Source organism: Calliphora vicina, chromosome 2, assembly GCF_958450345.1.
Source record: "Calliphora vicina chromosome 2, idCalVici1.1, whole genome shotgun sequence".
In the NCBI taxonomy this organism is placed as follows: Eukaryota; Metazoa; Arthropoda; class Insecta; order Diptera; family Calliphoridae; genus Calliphora; species Calliphora vicina.
In genome coordinates this window covers 22836574-22856753 of record NC_088781.1, presented here as the reverse complement: position 1 = coordinate 22856753, position 20180 = coordinate 22836574, and the positions used below count along the sequence as shown (strand labels likewise).

Here is a 20180-nt window from a genome sequence, read left to right as displayed (position 1 = left end):
ACACGTGAAAATTTGTAAATAGAATGGAGAAAATGTTTTCGAAATTCAATCAATCGAAAGAAGAGCACTAACTACTCAATTTTATGTATATCAAACAAAAAACTTAAATTTTATGAAAATGAGCAAATTCACTGAAATGTGAATAAATTCGATAAAAAATCAATTGATTTTTATAATCGATATCTCATTTTGTTGCTATTGTGTTCGGCTTTGCGATAGATAAATCTGAAAAATTTTAGCTTTTGCTAATATTTGCTATTTTCAAGTAAAAATTATATTTATTCCATCATTTTGTTATTATAACTCCGAAACTACTGAGCCGATTGAAACGGAATATACACGTGAAAATTTGTAAATAGCATGGAGAAAATGTTTTCAAAATTCAATCAATCGAAAGAAGAGCAGTAACTACTATATTTTATGTATATCAAACAAAAAACTAAAATTTTGTGAAAATGAGCGAATTCATTTAATTGCGAATAAATTCGAAAAAGATCTATCGATTTTTATGATCCAAATCTCATTTTCTTGCTATTGTATGTGGCTTTACGATAAAGTAATAAACCTGAACAATTTCAGCCGTTTTCAATTTTTCATGAATTTTTTAAAACAAAAAAATCCTATTTTCACGTAAAAAATATATTTTTTGCTTAAATTTGTTATTATAACTCCGAAACTACTGAGTTCATTGACACGCAGTATACATATGAAAATTTTTAAATAGCATGGAGAAAATGTTTTCAAAATTCAATCAATCTAAAGAAGAGCATTAACTACTAAATTTTTTGTATATCCAACAAAAAACAAAAATTTTGTGAAAATAAGCGAATTCAGTTAATTGTGAATAAATTCGAAAAAAATTAATCGATTTTTATGATCGATATTTCATTTTGTTTCTATTATATGTGGCTTTTTGATAAGGTAATAAATCTGAAAAAAATTTTCCGCTTTTGATTTTTCATGATTTTTTTAAAACAAAAAAATTTGCCATTTTTAAGTAAAAAGTATATTTTTTCCATCATTTTGTTATTATAACTCCGAAAATGCTGAGCCGATTGAAACGCAATATATACATGAAAATTTGTACATAGGTTGGGAAAAACGTTTTTAAAACTCAATCAATCGAACTACTCAATTTGTTGTATATCAAACAAAAAACTTAAATTTTGTGAAAATGATCGAATTCACTTAATTGTGAATAAATTCGAAAATAATCCATCGATTTTTACGATCTATATCTCATTGTGTTGCTATTACATGTGGTTTTGCGTAAAAGTAATAAATCTGAAAAATTTTAGCTTTTTTGGATTTTTCATGATTTTTTTAAAACAAAAAAATTTGGTATTTTCACGTAAAAAATATTTTTTTTTGCTTCAATTTGTTACTATAACTCCGAAAATACTGAGCCGATTAAAACGCAGTATATACATGGAAATTTATAAATAGTATGGAGAAAATGTTGTCAAAATTCAATCAATCAAAAGAAGAACACTAATTACTCAATTTTATGTATATCAAACAAAAAACTTCAATTTTGTGAAAATGAGCGATTTCACTTAATTGTGAATAAATTCGTATAGAATCAATCGATGCTTATGAACGATATCTCAATTTGTGGCTATTATATTTGGCTTTGTGACAAGGTAATAAATCTGAACAATATTTGCCAGCTACGATACAAATGTCCTTCCGAAATTGGACTCTATCGGTCTTAAATGTTTAATCTATAAATGTATCTCCACAAATTGCGCTCCAAATAAGTTTTACTAATACAAAATTCATGTCACCAAATTTTGTTATGATCGGTCCATAATTAGTCATTGCTCCCATAAAGACCCGCTTCCGAAAATCATTTTAACGTGCATAAATCGCTTAAAAATTTTGGTATACTCACAAAATTCAATATAGTAAACTTACATATAGACATACATAAATCACACGACCTAATTTCATGGTGATCGGTCCATAATTGGTCATAGCCCCCATATAAGGCCCACTTCCGTAAATCAGTCAAAAATATAAATTATTGAAATTTTAAAAGAAAAATGTTTTTGCTCTTTTACTTAGTGTAGGGTATTATATGGTCGGGCTTGACCGACCATACTTTCTTATTTGTTTTTTTTGTTTCATCTTGTATCAAATATTTACTCTTCAATATCTCTGAGCCTGTTTAGTTTAATGGTTACTACTTTATTGTTTTATATTTAAAAAACAAACTTATTTCATTTAAACAAATGTTAACATATTTGACCTTTTACTTTTAAAACTAATTGCCTTATTTATCCTGCTCTCTCTTTCTAAATATATAAACCATTTACTTGTATATAGTTAAAGTAAATAAATAAATACTTACTTTAGGCCAACGTAACACAATCAACTTAAATAAATATTTTCAATTTCAGTTCACTAATCTAAATTAAGTAAATTACAAACTTAAATACATCAAATTAAATATTTTAGCAAACATTTTGTTGAACTTACTTAGATCTATATAAAATAGAAGTAAAACCCAAATTACACTAGCACGAGTAAACATGAAAGTTTCCTAAACGTTTCTATTTTATTTTATTTAATTTTTTTATGTTTGTCTAAGGCCCAGAAACTAAGTTGTAAAATTCAATATTTAACACTTTTTCCATTTTGTAAATGGAAGTGAATTTAAGTGTAGGGTGGTGAGGGATTTCTTTGAAGGAGAAAGTCATAAAATTAAAGGGTGAAGAGTAATAAAGGAAACTACTCAAGATTACTAATGTTAGAATTCATTTGAAACTTTGAGCATATATTTTTGTGAAAACAGACGCAAACTGTGAAGCGATTTGATAGTCTGCAGAGTCTATGGGTGGAATCTAACCCACAATCCTCTGACTGAGAGACCAACTCACTATCGTCTAATCTATTTAGATGTTTGCTTTTGTGATACTGCTTGCAACTCCCAAGTATTATTAAATATACCGATCGACTCAGAATCGAATAAACGATGACCGTCCTTCCGTCCGTCCGTCTGTCTGGGTAGCTCTTGTCCATGTAAACCTGCCTGCTAATATTTAACAAAATTTATGAGAAGTTCAAATGGTAACAACTGGCTTTTTTATCAGCACCTCTAACAATTTATTTTGATAATTTCTCTGTTTCTTCTATTTATTAACACACTTTACTTTTAGTTTTTGTAAAGAAAGACATGCAAACACATAAAACAAATTTAATGTGTGCTCTTTAGCCGAAAACTATAAAGTTCTTTTATTTTTATGTCCTTAAATAGCAGACTACAAACGTTTATATACAAGTTAAATAAAACAAGTAAGGGAATATAGCTCGGCTACAATGAATCTTATATACTATTTAGCAAAGTGTATGTAAAAATAAAGATTGAAACTGTTTTACCTGATTTAAACTCATTGTCGGTCCGTTGGGCCTTTGCAATGTCTATCATTAGATATCTAGTATAGTGTTAATGACTTAGTCATTAACAGCAAAATTTATGTAAGCAAATGTTATGCTCGTTGGAAAATAATATGCTTTTTGGAAGCGGGATATAAGGCCCGTACTAAATCTGATCAAAATATATTCAACATTGCGACCTGTAATTTGCGCATATAAGCCTGGACAGCCAGACAGATAGATGGACATCGTTTGGTCGTCCCAAACAGTAATTCTTTTGGATTTGTAAGCTTTTCGTTATTTATTTATAATTTTTATAATTAAACTTTGCTATAGAGCCTAAACTTTTTTAACAACCCTCATATTTTGTTATATTTGGTTTAATCACATAAAATTTTATATGTTTTACAAATAAAGAAAAAAATTAACAGAAGTTTATTTAGTTACATTATATAGACATATAATTTGATGGCCCTTAGTGTAACAAATTTCTCTTGAAATAAATTCCTTTTAACATTAAAACGTGGCTACGATAAAAATGCTTGAGTTTGAATTAAAGAGTAATCTCCAAATGAATGCTTTTAAAGCAGACATTTCAAATACATATTTAAAACATTTATTTATAGTTCAGGATGATTACAGTGTTTTTAACATTATATATTGTAAGATGTAATTTAAGTTTATATTTTTGAACATTAAAATATAGCACTAATAGAACTTACAGGTAAGTATGTTATACTCGGCTGTGCCGATTCTTATATACCCATCACCAATATGGTGGTGAAAAATAAAATTATAAATTATAAGTTGAGTTCGAAATTATATTCGAAAAAACGAAAACGTAAAATTCCATGAAAAATTTCGTTTTAAGCATCTGTAATAATATTTTGTTTAAATTCTATAAATTTTTTCCATGTTCAAAAAAATTCGAAGTAAACATCGAATTTCAAAAAAACGAAAATTTAGTGGAAAATTTCCTATAATATCTATAATTGTGTTTCAGTTTAATTTTTAATACATTTTCACCACATTGGACATATTCGAAAAATTTAGAATTTTTTAAAACATAGAATTCCGTGAAAAATGTATTTTAAACATCTGTTATGGCAATTTGTTGAGTTTTCTAAAATTTTTGATATGTTCGAAAAAATTCGAAATTAATTTCGAACTTAAAAAACCCAAAAATTTAGTGAAACAGTTCCTATAACATCTGAATTGTGTTTTTTTTCTTAATTTTTAATAAATTTTTCCAATATTAAACATATTCGAAAAAGTTCGAAATCAAGTTCGAATTTTTTAAAACTTAAAATTACGTGAAAAAATTATTTTAAGGGTAATTTGTTGAATTTTATAAATTTTACTTTTTGACAAGTTCCAAAAAATTTGAAATTAAGTTCCAAAAATTAAAAATTTGGTGAAAAAGTTTTAACATCTTCGAAAAAATTAAAAATTAAGTTCGAATTTAAAAAACCTAAAAATTTAGTGAAACAGTTGCTATAACATCTTAATTGTGTTTTCTTAATTTTGCTTAATTTTAAATAAATTTTTCCCATATTTAGACATATTCGAAATCAAGTTTGAATTTTTTTAAAACATAAAATTCTGTGAAATTTATATTAGTAATGAAATTACATAAGTAATGGCAATTTTAATTAATTTTATAAAAATTTTTATAATTTTTTGCAAGTTTGAAGAAAATCGAATTAATGTTCGAAAAATCAAAAACATAAAATTCCGCAAAAAATGCATTTTAAACATTTTTTTTTTAAATTTTGAGCATTTTTCACAATTTTTGACAAGTTCCCAAAAATTCGAAATTAAGTTCGAATTTCAAAAAACCGATAATTTTGTGAAAAATACTCTATAACTTAAAATTCAGTGATAAATGCTTTTTAAACATCTGTTATTGCAATTTGTTGAATTTTATAGATTTTTCTAAAAGTTTTGATATGTTCGAAAAAATTCGAAATTAAGTTCGAATTTAGAAAACCCAAAAACTTAGTGAACCAGTTCCTATAACATCTGAATTGAGTTTTTTTTGCTTAATTTTTAATAAACTTTTCATATATTAGACATATTCGAAAAAGTTCGAATTTTCTAAAATATAAAATTCTGTGAAAAATGCTTTTTAAATATTAGTAAGGGTAATTTGTTGAATTATATAATATTTTTTTAATTTTTTACAAGTTTGAAGAAAATCGAATTAATGTTCGAAAAATCATTTTTTTTTAATTTAGAACATTTTCCACAATTTTTGACAAGTTCCAAAAAATTCGAAATTAAGTTCGAATTTCAAAAAACCGATAATTTTGTGAAAAATAGTCTATAACATTGTAATTGTATTTTAGTTCAATTGTTAATAAATTTTCTCCATATTAGACATATTCGAAATTAAGTTCGAATTTTTTAAAACATTAAATTCTGTAAAAAATCCATTTTTAACATCTGCTGAATTTTATAAATTTTTTTTTAATTTTTGACAAGTTCTAAATAATTCAAAATTAAGTTCGAATTTCAAAAACCCGCAAATTGTACATACTTACCACCATATTGGTTACTGAAGAAGGAAATTCAGATTTGTATTTCAATAAATTAATATCTATTTAAAGAAACCATTCTCAAACATTCTTGGTAACGAGAAATCTCTGATATTACAATATTAAAATGTGAATTAAGAAGTCAGAGAAATGAGCTCCAAAAATTTTTGGAAATTAACGGAAGCCTTTAAAAGAAATTAAATATTATCTGCTGATCTTCATGTAAAAGGCAAATTCAGTAGCAGATATATTTGGGAATTCACACTCCATTACTTTAAATAAGTCTTCACTTATGGACACATATGTCTCAAGGTTTATTCATGATCTTAAGGACAATATTTTCGACAGTTTTTTATCCAATTTATCTGAAGTTAAATCGTGAGATAATGTTCCCTTCTAGGTATTCTTTGTCTCTATTGGTAAGTGAAATAAAAAACTTTATTTTTATACTCTTCACCATGAGTGGCATGGGAATGTATAATTTTATTATTTGTCATTTGGTTGTAATTTCATTTGCGGCCCCACAAAGTATATATATTCTGAATCGTTATAGATAGCGAAGTTGATGTAGCCATGTCCGTCTGTCCATCATTATTGATGAAATCAACTTTCCGTAGCCCCCAAAAAACTTACATACATGATTGATACATCAATATATCGGGAACTCTTCAGGCTCGGTCGAGAAAATCGGCCCACAAATAGAAAAAAATCGGGACAACCTCGATTTTTTGCCTATTTTTGATCTATATCTGGATTATAGATATTTCAAAGTCTATTGCAACGATGTATATAAGGATGTAGTCATTTGGACCTACAATGGGTCATAATCGGGAAAAATATTTTTTAAATCGAATTTTTTTTAAATTAAATTTTTTTAAAAATTAAAAAAATAAATTTGGAAAAAAAAATTTTTTATTTTTTTTTTGAAAATTTGAAATAATTTTGAAATTTTTTTTTTAAATTTTGTTTACCTGAAATATTTAAAATTTGTATTTTAAAGTATAATTTGATGAAGGGTATATAAGATTTGGCACAGCCGAATATAGCTCTTCAAAAGTATCATTACACGGAAGAAAAAGTGTCAATTTATCGTAAATTTTTGTGTTTATTTTAATGTTTAAATCAATGTCATTGTATTGCAATAAAAAGCTACCGGTTCCTGGCTGTTTAAAATACAACTTTAAAACTCTCATCATGATAGCAACGCAACAAAATAAATCTTTATTATCCCTTCCCTTTTATCAGATATTTTGTTAAACAATTTTTAGTATCCTCTTACAACTTACCTGGTCGTTAAGTTTATATCCTTGGGAGTCAATAGAGCATCATTTATTTCAACAATTAATATATCACCAGATTGAATTTCCGCCTCACCCTCCCATGAAACCATCATGGCTGTGCAATCTTTATCGGTCTTACAATTCTCCGGAGTCTGTAAGTAAAAAACAAATAAAAAAAAACCAGCCAGATAAGCACAAGTTAACTAAATTTCCATGAGTATTTAAACTCATAAGATAAAAATCCCGGCAATCATTAAAGTTTTATACAAACAAAACGAATTGTATACGATTACAGAATTAAAGCATTTAAATATATGTACAGGTTTTAACAACTATGCTTAATAAATATTCAATATTTTTGTTTGCTTTGGGCTAGAAGCAGCAAAAAAGATTTTTTTTTATCCACTCCATTATTGGCCAAAAACAAGACACAAAAAATTAAACGAAAAATAAGCAACACAAGCTTAAAAAATAAGAAAAATCTAAATCCTTTATGTCCTTCATAACCTTTTTTTTTGATTATTTCCTTCCACATATACTTAGAAATAAAAAGTCTATATTTGTGTTTAAGTGAATATGTTTGTGAAATCCTTAATATAAGGTTAACAAGTATTTGTGTGAGCACGTGGTTGAGTGTGAGTAACTGAGTTTATTTGTTGGGGGTTTTTTTTTTTTTGGTTGTGGTTATTTAGCATATTTGCAAAAAAGAACTGACTAAACAAGGGAAAAATAAAATAAATTCAACCAGCACACAAAAAAAAGGACATCAAAATCTCTTTTTGATTTTTTTTATTCTAGGTTTTCTTTTTATTATTTAAATATGTTATAAAAACATTATTATATTTTATGCAAAAACGTTTCTGTGCCTTCCCCTGGCAATTTTTATTTCCATATCTAAGGCTTTACACTCAAACTTTTTTGTATATATTTTCCATGCATGTGTTTTTATATGCCATCGCCCCTTGATGTGGGTTTATTGTATGTGAACGTGTGTTTTGGTTTTTATTTTTAGGTATCCTTATAATCCTTATTTAATTTCATTTATTACTGCATGCTTAAATATATTGTATATAACTTTGTGTGTTTTACTATCTTTATCTCTTACAAAATTTAAATATTTATTTATAAAGTAAGTAGTATCTAAATTAAATAATACACCAGTATTTATTATTAATTTATAATATCCTTAAGTTTTGTTTTGCATAAACATGGTAGTGTGAGTTTTTTGCGAAATAAATTGTAATGGTAAATTAGTAGTGGTAAATATAGAATTTTATGATAATGGAACAATCTTTACAATACTGAATAGAATGACAGGGAAAGAGTAAGTTATTTTGAAACATTTGTTCAATATTAATTTATTCAAAGTATTGGCTAATGCACAGTGCGAAGTGGTTTAGAAAAAAAGAGAGGGAAATAAATCTGTAACTTCTGTTAGTCCGATTTTAAATTTCACACGAGCAAAGGGAAGTGTTGTCGAGTTTAAGTTTTGAAGGTGTCCCCAAAGTAGGAAACCTCGGATATGTTCAATATTAAAAACGATCTTGTTTCTTCTTTTGTGTTCCAATTTCAAAAAAACTACAATTATCTCTATAAATATCCATTATCTCTTATAGTTTAGGAGATATTCGCATTTGGATATTAAATTTTTAAAATTTTTACCTCTACTCATCACAAATCTGATGACCGCGGTTCCAAATATTTCCAAATATTTCCCGATTTTATCCATTTTTCTTTTATATTATTAACAACAAATTTATATATCCAATATAGAAAGAATTGCTTAAAAATCTTGATTGAGTACAAAGTTACATGCATTTAAATTTAAACAATTTTGAAAAGGCGATTTTTTTTGGGAAAAAAGTACTTTTATTCTTTTTAAGTTATTTAAAACATTTCTAAGAGGATGTACAAAGAATTTGTACTTTTTGAAAAGCTAACTTTACATAAAATATTTTCAATGGAAAAAAATTTTTAATACCGAGGGGACCAGATCCATTCAAAAAACTCATAGTTTTTATATAGAATTCAATTTTAGGGCAAAAATTTTCAAATCGCTTACTCGATATCAAAATATAGTAACCCATTTTAGATGGTCCAATATGTTCTTAATTGTTTTGTAGAGGGTTTCTATAACCCGGCTCATGGTATGGATATTATAGCCAAAAAAAATATAAAATCCCATTTTATGGGAACTGCAGGATTCCTGATTACAAATTTAAATGTTTTTTTTTTTTATTTTTACATTTTAAATAAAAATATAATATAAGTGTAAAATTTCATTAAAAGAAATGCTGTTTTGATTTTAAGGATTTTCATGAATTTCAGTGTAATTGCTAAAATACTTTCCCCAAGATATTTTGTTGTTTGTTAGAATGTTAGTTAGCCAGCTGGTTTTATTTTTGATTAATAAATTTCTAAACTTTTTATGAAAAATTATCAAAAGCTAGCAAAAAATAGAGACAAAATGTTTATGAAACTCCACTAAGTTCTAGACAGTTTATTTCAGGATGAACAACATGTACAATAATCGTAACCAAAGAAAATTAATAGAATTCTTCATTGCAGTCATTTTCCATAACTACAGCATTTCCATTTGTATTTCAAATATTTCTGAATTGTAAAAACTTGAAAATTAGCTCTTCATCCATAAAAAGTTCAAAGCCTAATAAAAATTTGTTTGTAGGATAAAGAAAACTCCAAACTAACAGTGAACAAATACAATTCAAATCACTAGAAATTGTTTTATTACTCAACTGAACGTATGATTATTATTTAATTCATAGAAACAATTACATATTAATCATACGCTAGTATGGATAATATGTAAATAATTTTTATGCGAATGAAAACGATTTTTCGTTAAAAGATATTCTGAGCAAAATTTTGAAAATCAGTATTTATAAATGGAAAAAAAGTTCATAATTTGGAATATGGCTGTCAAATAACTGGATGAAACTCAAGGATAAACGATAAAATTTGTGGTGAAAATAAAAATATGTTTAGTAAAAAAAATTATCATCAAAAATAAATGTTTGGTTTATAAATAAAATTCAATGAAAAGAATTTTTTGTCATATTTTTCAAAAAGTATTCCATGAATTTTTTAATTGTCAAAAGTTATATATATTTTTGAAAAATAGACAAAATCCCCTATCCATTCATATGTAGCATGTCTACCTTATGTTTTTTACGTGGCAAATTAATTGGGGAAAACTCAACAACTCACAGAGAATTTACCTAAAATAGAAATTCATAAAAAGTATGAATTTACAGGCATTACAGTTATAGGCATTTTAAAATTTAAATTTTAAAATTTTGCCATACCTTTGTCCGCTTTTTTAAAAATATAGGCGTACTTTTGGACCGAATGGACTAAATTATGAATAACATACAGAAGATTTCAGAGCAATATCGATTATGGATCCAAAAATAAACGATTTTCAATTGAAATATTCAAAAAATATTTGATTTTTGCTATTTTTTGTCGAAAAGGTGACTTAACTATTTTTTTATTAAAAAAATAGTCTTTGAGATCATACAACAATTTTGTAATTTTATGTAAGGAATCTTTATGGAGAATATTTTGGTATGAAAAACATGGCCTACTTTTCGAATATGTCGAACCTATTCCCTTCGGAATGTGACCTATTTTTTTTATAAAATTTTCAAATTTTGGTCACATGTTCTAAAATACCAAAGCTGGAATCAAAAAACTGAAAGCAGCTTTTCGAAACCTGGTGTGTTCCGTATTTATCCCAGCCCCGCACACTGTGGTAAATCACAAATCTAGCTGGACAAAATTAAAAAATAAATGTCTGGCAACATTCCTTCTGATCATTTAATGAGCTTCTCAATACAATAGGGAACTGTAATTCATGTTTTGTTTTTTTTGGTTTTTAGCTCCGATTAGGAAAAATTAAGCTTTAAAGTCAGTTGTTGTCAACAGGTACATTAAGATTTCAAAGAGAAGTGTATTTTTTGTGTGACTTTGGTTTATCATTAAAAAGGCTACGGTGATTTTATTGTCATAATTTTTTTATATTATTATTAAGCTCTATTTCAAGAAAATATGCAACAATTTTCATTTAATTATTTTCATTGTAACTATTAAAAAAAACTACTTTTTGTGAGAAGATCAGAAATTTAAAAAAATAAAATATTTCCTTATTTCAAGTAGAGTTAAAGCTGTTTATTCCGCATAGTTCCGCTGTAAAACTATATTTGGGTTAATCTTTCAAGTGTTCACTTTAAGGTAAATCAAAAACATCTTGCGGATTTTTGCGACCGCCATACATTTTTTTCACTTTTCCAGTATGACCTACACAAAGACAAAATAAAATATTTCCATTTTTCAAATAGAGTTAAAGCTGTTTATTCCGGATAGTTCCGGTGTAAAACTATATTTGAGTTAATCTTTCAAGTGTTCACTTCAAGGTAAATCAAAAACATCTTGCGACCGCCATACAATTTTTCACTTTTCCTGTATGACTTCTACTTTTTCACGAAAGAAAATTTTTGAAGAATGGGTAAAAACTCCCAAAATACATTGCGAAAAAAAAGTTGGTTTTTTATAATCGTTTATATATTTGAACTCATTTTTTATATGATTCATAAGTGAGAAGTGAACCCAACGTGATTTATTAATTTTGTCCAGTTAGATTTGCGATCTACCACAGTGTGCCCCGAGGGAAATATGGACCCTATGGGCAAAATTGTAAAAATCAGAATTTGGCGGGATTGCTTTTGACCTTCTGACTAGGTTTTTTACACTTTGTTATTAAGAATGACTAATTTAAAAAAACATTAAAAATTTCATTGAGTTTTGTTAGTAAATAAAGATTTTATTACATATTTTTTGAGTTTCTAAAACTAAAATATGTATAAAAATTTGAATAGGAATGCAAATATTATCAAAAATTTGATCCACATTCATTTCGAACTGTTTTGTTTTTTTTGTTTAGATAAGTTAATTCTTGGTCTTATAAAAAATTTCAAGTCAATATCCCAATTAAATTAAAAACTATGTCACTTTAAAACTACGTCCTTTAGAAGTATTGCACTTTTTTATACCAAAAAATTTAGAAATTTTCTTTATATTTTATTCAACAACAAATCAATGAAAAATTGCAATATTTTTGAAGGACGGAGTTCTGCAACCAACTACAAAAATTCAGAACGTGCAATTTTTCGGCAGTATTCTGTCAAAGTGGAAAATTTTTTCGTATTTTGAGATAAAGTAATAAAAATAGAAATTAAACACAATTAAAATAATTTTTTTTTGTTTAAAACATTTAAAAGCTAACTTTTTATGATGGAACCTTCAACTTTAGATATTTGAGTATATCTTTTATTTAAATTTTTTTTGGAAAAATATTTTTTTTTTTTTCTAAATGTTCCAAATTTAGAGTATTTTTAATTGTTGATGGATAATAACTAAATATGTTTGCAGTTGTTTGTTTTTAAACTATATAATAAAAAAAGTACAACATTTAGGCTTTTATTTTAACAAAAAAAATGTTGCATATTTTTGCGCGCCTTTCTTTAAATTAAGATTTTATTAAAATACTCGAGCTGCACTGTGGCGGAAATGAAAAACTGGAAATAAACGAAAAAAAAAATGGAAATAAATGTGTAAATTCTAAACGTATTGTCGGATTTTAATAAAATTACCCATGGCTATAGAGGAGGTGTAGCTGAGTTTAAGTTTTGAATTTGGAGTTAAATCACTAATACGCGCCGAAGCCTCAAGGCCTCAAATTGAGGTAACTCGGGATGAGAAAAAACACCTGGTTGGTGAAAGTGTCAAATTTGGAACCCCTCTAACTCATCACGAGCGGAAGATATTGGTTTTAACATTTTTTTCAATGGACTTGAAAATTTCTTCTTTTGTGAAAATTTTTTCTATTTTTTTTTACTTAATAAGGCAAAATCTTTAAAAAAATATATATTGAAAAAATCTAACATTATTGCCTGAGTTAAGCGTCACTTTGGATGCTATTCAACCCAATGTGCGTCGGTTATCATATTGAATATTTAAATTCATTGGAACCAGCCGAACTGCTTAAGATTGGATCACCGACTTTGTCCGACACTGTATATTAAATTCGAAATCGAGATGCAATATAAAACAGATGTTTTCTAAGGGCCAGCAATGCGGACCGGGTTCAGCTAGTTTTTACAAAAATCAAATAAGATATAAGTTAAAGAATATTGTATCCTAAATACAAGCAACAATAACAATGAAAAAGTGGAAAAAATGAGAAGCATTGCTAGCTTCGACATTTGAAAAGTATTTGTTATATTTATTGTTTTCATATGTTTGTTTTTGATTGACTAAATAGTTTAAAAAATACTTTTCTTCTTGTTATAGCTTCGTGATATGTCTTGAGGAAGTGATATTAAATTATTCACTCAATTTTGTTATCAAACTTTAAATTATTTTTCAATTTGCAAAATTATTTTTCGTTAAAATACATGTTAATATTCAAGAACATATTTCGCAGTAAATTACATTTTATTTATAGATTTTTCTTTTTTAAATTACCGCTTTTTATAACACTAACATAACGCACAAGTAATTTAAATAAAAAATTGAATCCTTTATTTTACCGTGCCATCAAAAGTCTGTTTATTATGTCACTGATTTCTCTATTAAAAACATCTACCCTTTACATTGTATTTAAGTACAAATTTTAGATTTCTTTTTTAAACAAACAACAAAAAGAAAGAGATTTTTCTTTTACATTTATTCCCAAAAGTGTAATAAAACGTTAAAAATCAATTTTGCAAAGTTTTACCAACTGTAAAGAATTTGGAAAAGAAAAAAAATCAAAACACAAAAAGAAAATGTTGCTGGTAATTGTGAAGAGGTAAAACAACTACATCCCAGCATGACATTAACAAAAAAATAACACACTTTAGTACGCACTAAATGGCCATCAATGTAATATTTACAATCCTTTTTTTTGACTCTCTACACTCTGGGTTTCCTTATGCCTCCAACTCTTTGTAAGGATAATACTCGTATATCTATAGTTAGATCCTTTTAGACATGAACTCATTCCTGTGAAGTGTGGCAATTTGGCTTGTGTAAAGTGTTTTGTGTTTCTCTTTAAAATATTTACCGTTTACAATTCAAATTGCTGGCAGTTTTTGTTTATTTTTTAAATATTATGTTTGTTTCGCATTTAGTTTGTAGTTCAACTCGAATGTTTATTTACTATTCATTGAGATGAGCTGATTTGAGTTGAGGAAAAGGTATATAGGTTTCTGCTTTGGAATTTTCCATTTATAGCTTAGCTGTTCTTATAGTTAAATGCAAAAGTCTTTATTTCACATCATATTAACGTGACTGTTAACTTTTATTGCATAAACAACATTAACTTTGTAAAATCCAGCCTAAATATAGGTTTAATTCAATCAAAGTTTCTGGGAATTGTTCAAACAGAAGGGAATTGCTATTGTTTGCGTAGTATGAATTTTCGAACTAATGAAGCATAAAGAAAAGGAATGAAATTTTATAATTAATTTTGTCGATGAGAAAAAAAGATTGAGTTTTTTAAGAACGAAATTATTCCTGGAAAAGTTTTTCCCTTGTAAATTTTTGTTGCCAATTAAAATGCTCGTAAGAGGAAACGAGAATTTCCTAGAAGTGCTGTTTTGATTTTAAGGATTTTCATGAATTTCAGTGTAATTACTAAAATACTTTTCCAAAGAGCTTTCTTGTTTGTTAGCTTGTTAGTTAGACAGCTGGTTTTATTTTCGTTTAATAAATTTCTAAACTTTTTATACAAAATTATTAAAAGCTAACAAAAAATAGAGACTAATGTTTATGAAACTCCACTAAGTTCTAGACAGTTTGTTTCAGGATGAACAACATGTACAACAATTATAACCAAAGAAAATTACCAGAATTCTTCATTGCAGTCAATGTCCACAACTACAGCGTATCCATATGTATTTCAAATATGTCTAATTATATTTCTGAATTAAAAAAAACTTAAAAATTATCTCTTCACCCATAACAAGTTCAATGCCTAATACAAAATTAGCTCTTCATCCATATAAAGTTCAATTTGTAATAAAAATTTGTTTCTAGGATAAAGAAAACTCCAAACTAACAGTGAACAAATACAATTTAAATCACTAGAAATTGTTTTATTAGCCAACAGAACGTATGATTATTATTTAATTCATAGAAACAATTACATATTAATCATACGCTATCATGGATAATATGTAAATAATTTGTATGCGAATGAATAGACTTTTTGTAGAGAAAGTTGCTCAGTTTCTGAGCGGGTTTCTATATAATTAATATATAATTTTTTTTTTAGTTTCTGAGGAAATTTTTTTCAGTTTCTGAGCGAATTTTTGTAGAAAAAGTTATTCGGTATCAGAGGACTTTTTATAGAAAAATTTGTTGAGTTTCTGAGCGACTTTTTGTAGAAAAAGTTGTTTATTGCCTGCGCGACTTTTTATAGAAAAAGTTGTTCAGTGCCTCAGCGACTTTTTATAGAAAAAGTTGTTCAGTTCCTGAGCGACTTTTTATAGAAAAAGTTGTTCAGTGCCTGAGCGACTTTTTATAGAAAAAGTTGTTCAGTGCCTGAGAAAAAGTTTTTATAGAAAAAGTTTTTATAGAAAAAGTTGTTCAGTGCCTGAGCGACTTTTTATAGAAAAAGTTGTTCAGTGTCTGAGCGACTTTTCATAGAAAAACGTTGTTCAGTGCCTGAGCGACTTTTCATAGAAAAACGTTGTTCAGTGCCTGAGCGACTTTTCATAGAAAAACGTTGTTCAGTGCCTGAGCGACTTTTCATAGAAAAACATTGTTCAGTGCCTGAGCGACTTTTCATAGAAAAACGTTGTTCAGTGCCTGAGCGACCTTTTATAGAAAATTTGTTCAGTGCCTAAGCGGCTTTCCATAGAAAAAGTTGTTCAGTGTCGCAGCGACTTTTTATAGAAAAAGTTATTCTGTTTCTTAGCGGCTTTCAATAGAAAAAGTTGTTAAAAACTTTTTATTGTGATGTTTTTAAAATATTGTTTAGTTTTTGAGGAAATTTTTGTAGAAAAAGTTGTTCAGTTTTGGAGCGACATTTTATAAACTTTTTCTAAGATACTTTTTATAGAAAAATATTTTCAGTTTTTCTACAAAAAGTTGTTCAGTTTCCGACGACTTTTTATAGAATAAGTTATTCAGTTTCTGAGCAACCTTTTGCAGAAAAAGTTGTTCAGTTTTTGATTGGATTTCTATATAAAAAATTTTCAGTTTCTGAGCCAAGGTTTATAAATAAAGTAGTCGATTTCTGAGCAACTTTCTATAGGAAGAGTTGTTATGTTTGTGAGGAGCTTTTCATAGAAATAGTTCTTTAGTTGCTGGGTATATTTTTATAGAAATAGCGGTTCAGTTTCTGTCTGTATGACTTTTCATAGAAAGAGTTCTTCAGAGAAAGAATTCTTCCGATTTTCAGCGAATTTTTGCAGAAAACGTTACTTAGTTTCTGATCGTCTTTCTATAGAAAATGTTGCTAAGTTTCTGATGAACTTTTTATACAAATGGTTTTCAGTTTCTGAGCGACTTTTTATAGAAAAACTTGTGAAGTTTCTGAGCGACTTTTTATAGAAAAAGTTGTTTATTTTCTGAGCGAATTTTTATAGAAAAAGTTGTTCAGTTTCTGAGCGAATTTTTATAGAAAAAGTTGTTCAGTTTCTGAGATACTTTTCATAGAAAAAGTTGTTTAGTTTCTGTGAGACTTTTTATAGAAAAAGTTGTTAAGTTTCTGATCGGCTTTTTGTAAAAATGTTGTACAGTTCCTAAGCGACTAATTATAAATAAAGTTGTTCAGTATCTGAACGACTTTTTATAGAAAAAGTTGTTAAGTTTATGATCGACTTTTTGTAAAAAAAGTTGTACAGTTTCTAACCGACTAATTATAAAAAAGTTGTTCAGTTTCTGAGATACTTTTCATAGAAAAAGTTGTTTAGTTTCTGTGAGACTTTTTATAGAAAAAGTTGTTAAGTTTCTGATCGGCTTTTTGTAAAAATGTTGTACAGTTCCTAAGCGACTAATTATAAATAAAGTTGTTCAGTATCTGAACGACTTTTTATAGAAAAAGTTGTTAAGTTTATGATCGACTTTTTGTAAAAAAAGTTGTACAGTTTCTAACCGACTAATTATAAAAAAGTTGTTCAGTTTCTGAACGATTTCTTATAGAAAAAGTTGTTCAGTTTCTGAACAACTTTTTATAGAAATGTGAATTTTTTTAGAAAAGGTAAGTATGGTTCTGAGTGACTTTTTATAGTAAAAGTTGTTCAGTTTCTGAGCGACTTTTGCTATTAAAAGTTGTTCAGTTTCCGAAAGACTTTTTATGGAAATTATTCTTCAGACTCTGATCGACGTTTTTGAGAAAAAGTTCTTCAGTTTCTGGTTCACTTTTAGTAGAAAAAGTTGATCAGTTTCTGAGCGACTTTTTATAGAAAACGTTATATAGTTTCTGATTGGATTTCTATATAAAATGTTATGTTTCTGAGGAACATTTCATTGAAATTGTTTTTCAATTTCTGAGGAACTTCGCATAGAAAAAGATGTCCAGTTGCTGAGGAACTTTTTATAGGAGAAGTTGTTCTGTTTCTGATTGGTTTTCTATATAAAATGTTGTTATGTTTCTGAGGAACTTTTTATAGAAATTGATTTTTAGTTTCTGAGCGACTTTTTATAGTAGAAGTAGTTAAGTTTCTAAGCAACTTTTGTAGAAATAATAAAGTTATCCAGAAACTTTACATATTTTTGTACAGAAAATTATGCAGAAGTTAAACCAATTTGTTTAGCAACTCCATACGTTTCCATATAGACAATTTTTAAAAAATACTATTAATTCTGTTTAAACAAAGACTTGCTTATACGATTTGCACCACAAACCAATTGGACATTTCTAAAATAATTAAATTTATAAAATCTCAAATAAACTTGCAATTTAACCATGCTGGGTTTAAAAATGAAAATTTTTTCTTTGTTAACACTAAATCAATGTCTGTTTGTAGACTAATGTCTGTTTGTATTTACTTTTTTGATTGCAGACATTCAAGAGAAAAATTTCCAACTGAAGTATTTATTTATTAAGATTCCATCTTTTTTTACTGTTTTCATATCTCTAACAACTTTGAAATGTACAAAATAAGCACCAAAATAAAACTGCAAAAATATATCTCTATAAAAATAAAGTATATTTTTTATTTTTTGCTGAAGTGAACTTAATTATTTCACAAATTGTGTATAGATAAACAATTTAAGAAAGCAAAACAAAAAATCGAGTTAGAAATAAACAAAATCAAGCTCAATGTTAACAAAGTGTAAATGCAAGTAGTGTTATTTGAAATGATGGGAACTGAATTATAATAAATGTTTAAAAATTATTAGGTTTTGTAATTGACTTGCATTAGATAAGAATGCTTTTCTGTACTGACTTAAGTTATCCAAATTAACACTTTATATTTGATTACCCTTTGATTGAACAATTATCTCTGCATAGACACATAAATATAAATAAATCTTTTTCTATATGTCTGAATGCATTTATAGTTGGCTGTGTTGAACAATATAAAATGATGTTAATTAAACATCATTCAATGCTTCAACAATCAAAAGAAAAGTTTTTGTTCATGATTGCGTACATTGTTTTTGCCAGTAAACCAGTTTATATTGTTGTTATTATTTAAATTTTTATTAAAATTTTCACACAAAAATGCAAATTCTGTCAAAAGTACCCACAAACGAACCAAAAACTAAAAAAGGTCTGTAGCAGTCTCAAGATTATACTAAGAATTGTTGTCTAAACAACCATAAATTAACTAGGAATTTTATAAACATTTCTACCACTTTAAATGATTCAAGTGCAATGCGATAAACACAAGTTATATATGATAGATATTTAATTAAAATTAAAGCATTTTTGCAGTAATTTTAGCCATTTGCTGGTCTAAGCTAAAGCTTATGCTTTTTGCATCTATGCTAGCAATTTAGCTTCATTAAGCTCTGCCAATTAGCAAAAAAAATATATACAACTTACATCACTGGCTGCTGAACAATTTCGGGAGTTACGTATTACCCATCTGTTAAAAGCAAACCAAGATGTGGGAGTCCAGTAGGGTTTGCAAATCTATATAGTGTAGAAAAATAATTAGAAAATCATAAAGTTTTAAGGTTAAGAAATAAAGCAAAGGCTGACATGAGGAAGACTTTAGCAGACTGCTTAATTATTTTAGATAAAAATAAATTAAAGTTGATTAAAACTCTGCTGCTTTCAAGTGCTAATTCGATAGCTTTTGATGATATGTTATAGTGCAGTATTGTTCTAACAATAATTATCTATATGAAAAATTGTTTAGTTATTAAAAAAAAAGATCTTGAGTTTCTGAGGGATTTTTAATTTTTTATAAAAGAGGTGGTTCCGTTTCTGAACAACTTTTCATTTTCTAAAAAAAATTATTCAAAACTATTGTCTAAAAAAAACTAATAATTTTATAAAAAGTTAAGTGTTGCTCAGAAACTGTACAACTTTTTCATACAAATTTTCTCAAAAACTGAACAAATTTTTCTATTATCAAATACCTAAAAATAACTAAGAAACTTAACAACGCTGTCTGTAAAAATTAGTTTGAAATATTATAGAAAAGGTTGTTCAGCTTCTAAGCGACTTTTTATAGAAAAATTTGTTTTATTTCTGAGCGACTTTTATAGACAAAGTTGTTTAGTTTCTATTCTGTTTTTGAAGAACTTTTTTTGGAAAAGCTGTCTAGTTCCTGAAGAACTTTTTTTTTGGAAAAAGTTCCAGGAATTTGTGGAAAATGTTGTTGAGTTCTTTAGAAAATTTTTATAAACTTTTCTATAGAAAAGTTTCTATAGAAAAGTTTCTAACGAGAAGTTTCTAACGAGAAGTTTCTATAGAAAAGTTTCTATCGAGAAGTTTCTATAGGAAAGTTTCTATCGA

At 27.0% G+C, this 20180-nt stretch overlaps 1 protein-coding gene across 1 annotated transcript in view; it reads right to left on the bottom strand.

Annotated features, from left to right (window-relative positions):
• Nucleotides 1-20180, bottom strand: part of wry (weary) — a 91379-nt gene that overhangs the window by 58586 nt on the left and 12613 nt on the right. The window contains exon 4 of the mRNA XM_065499901.1: nt 7202-7347. Coding sequence (XP_065355973.1) covers nt 7202-7347 — 146 coding nt within the window. The remainder of the gene's footprint in view (nt 1-7201; nt 7348-20180) is intronic.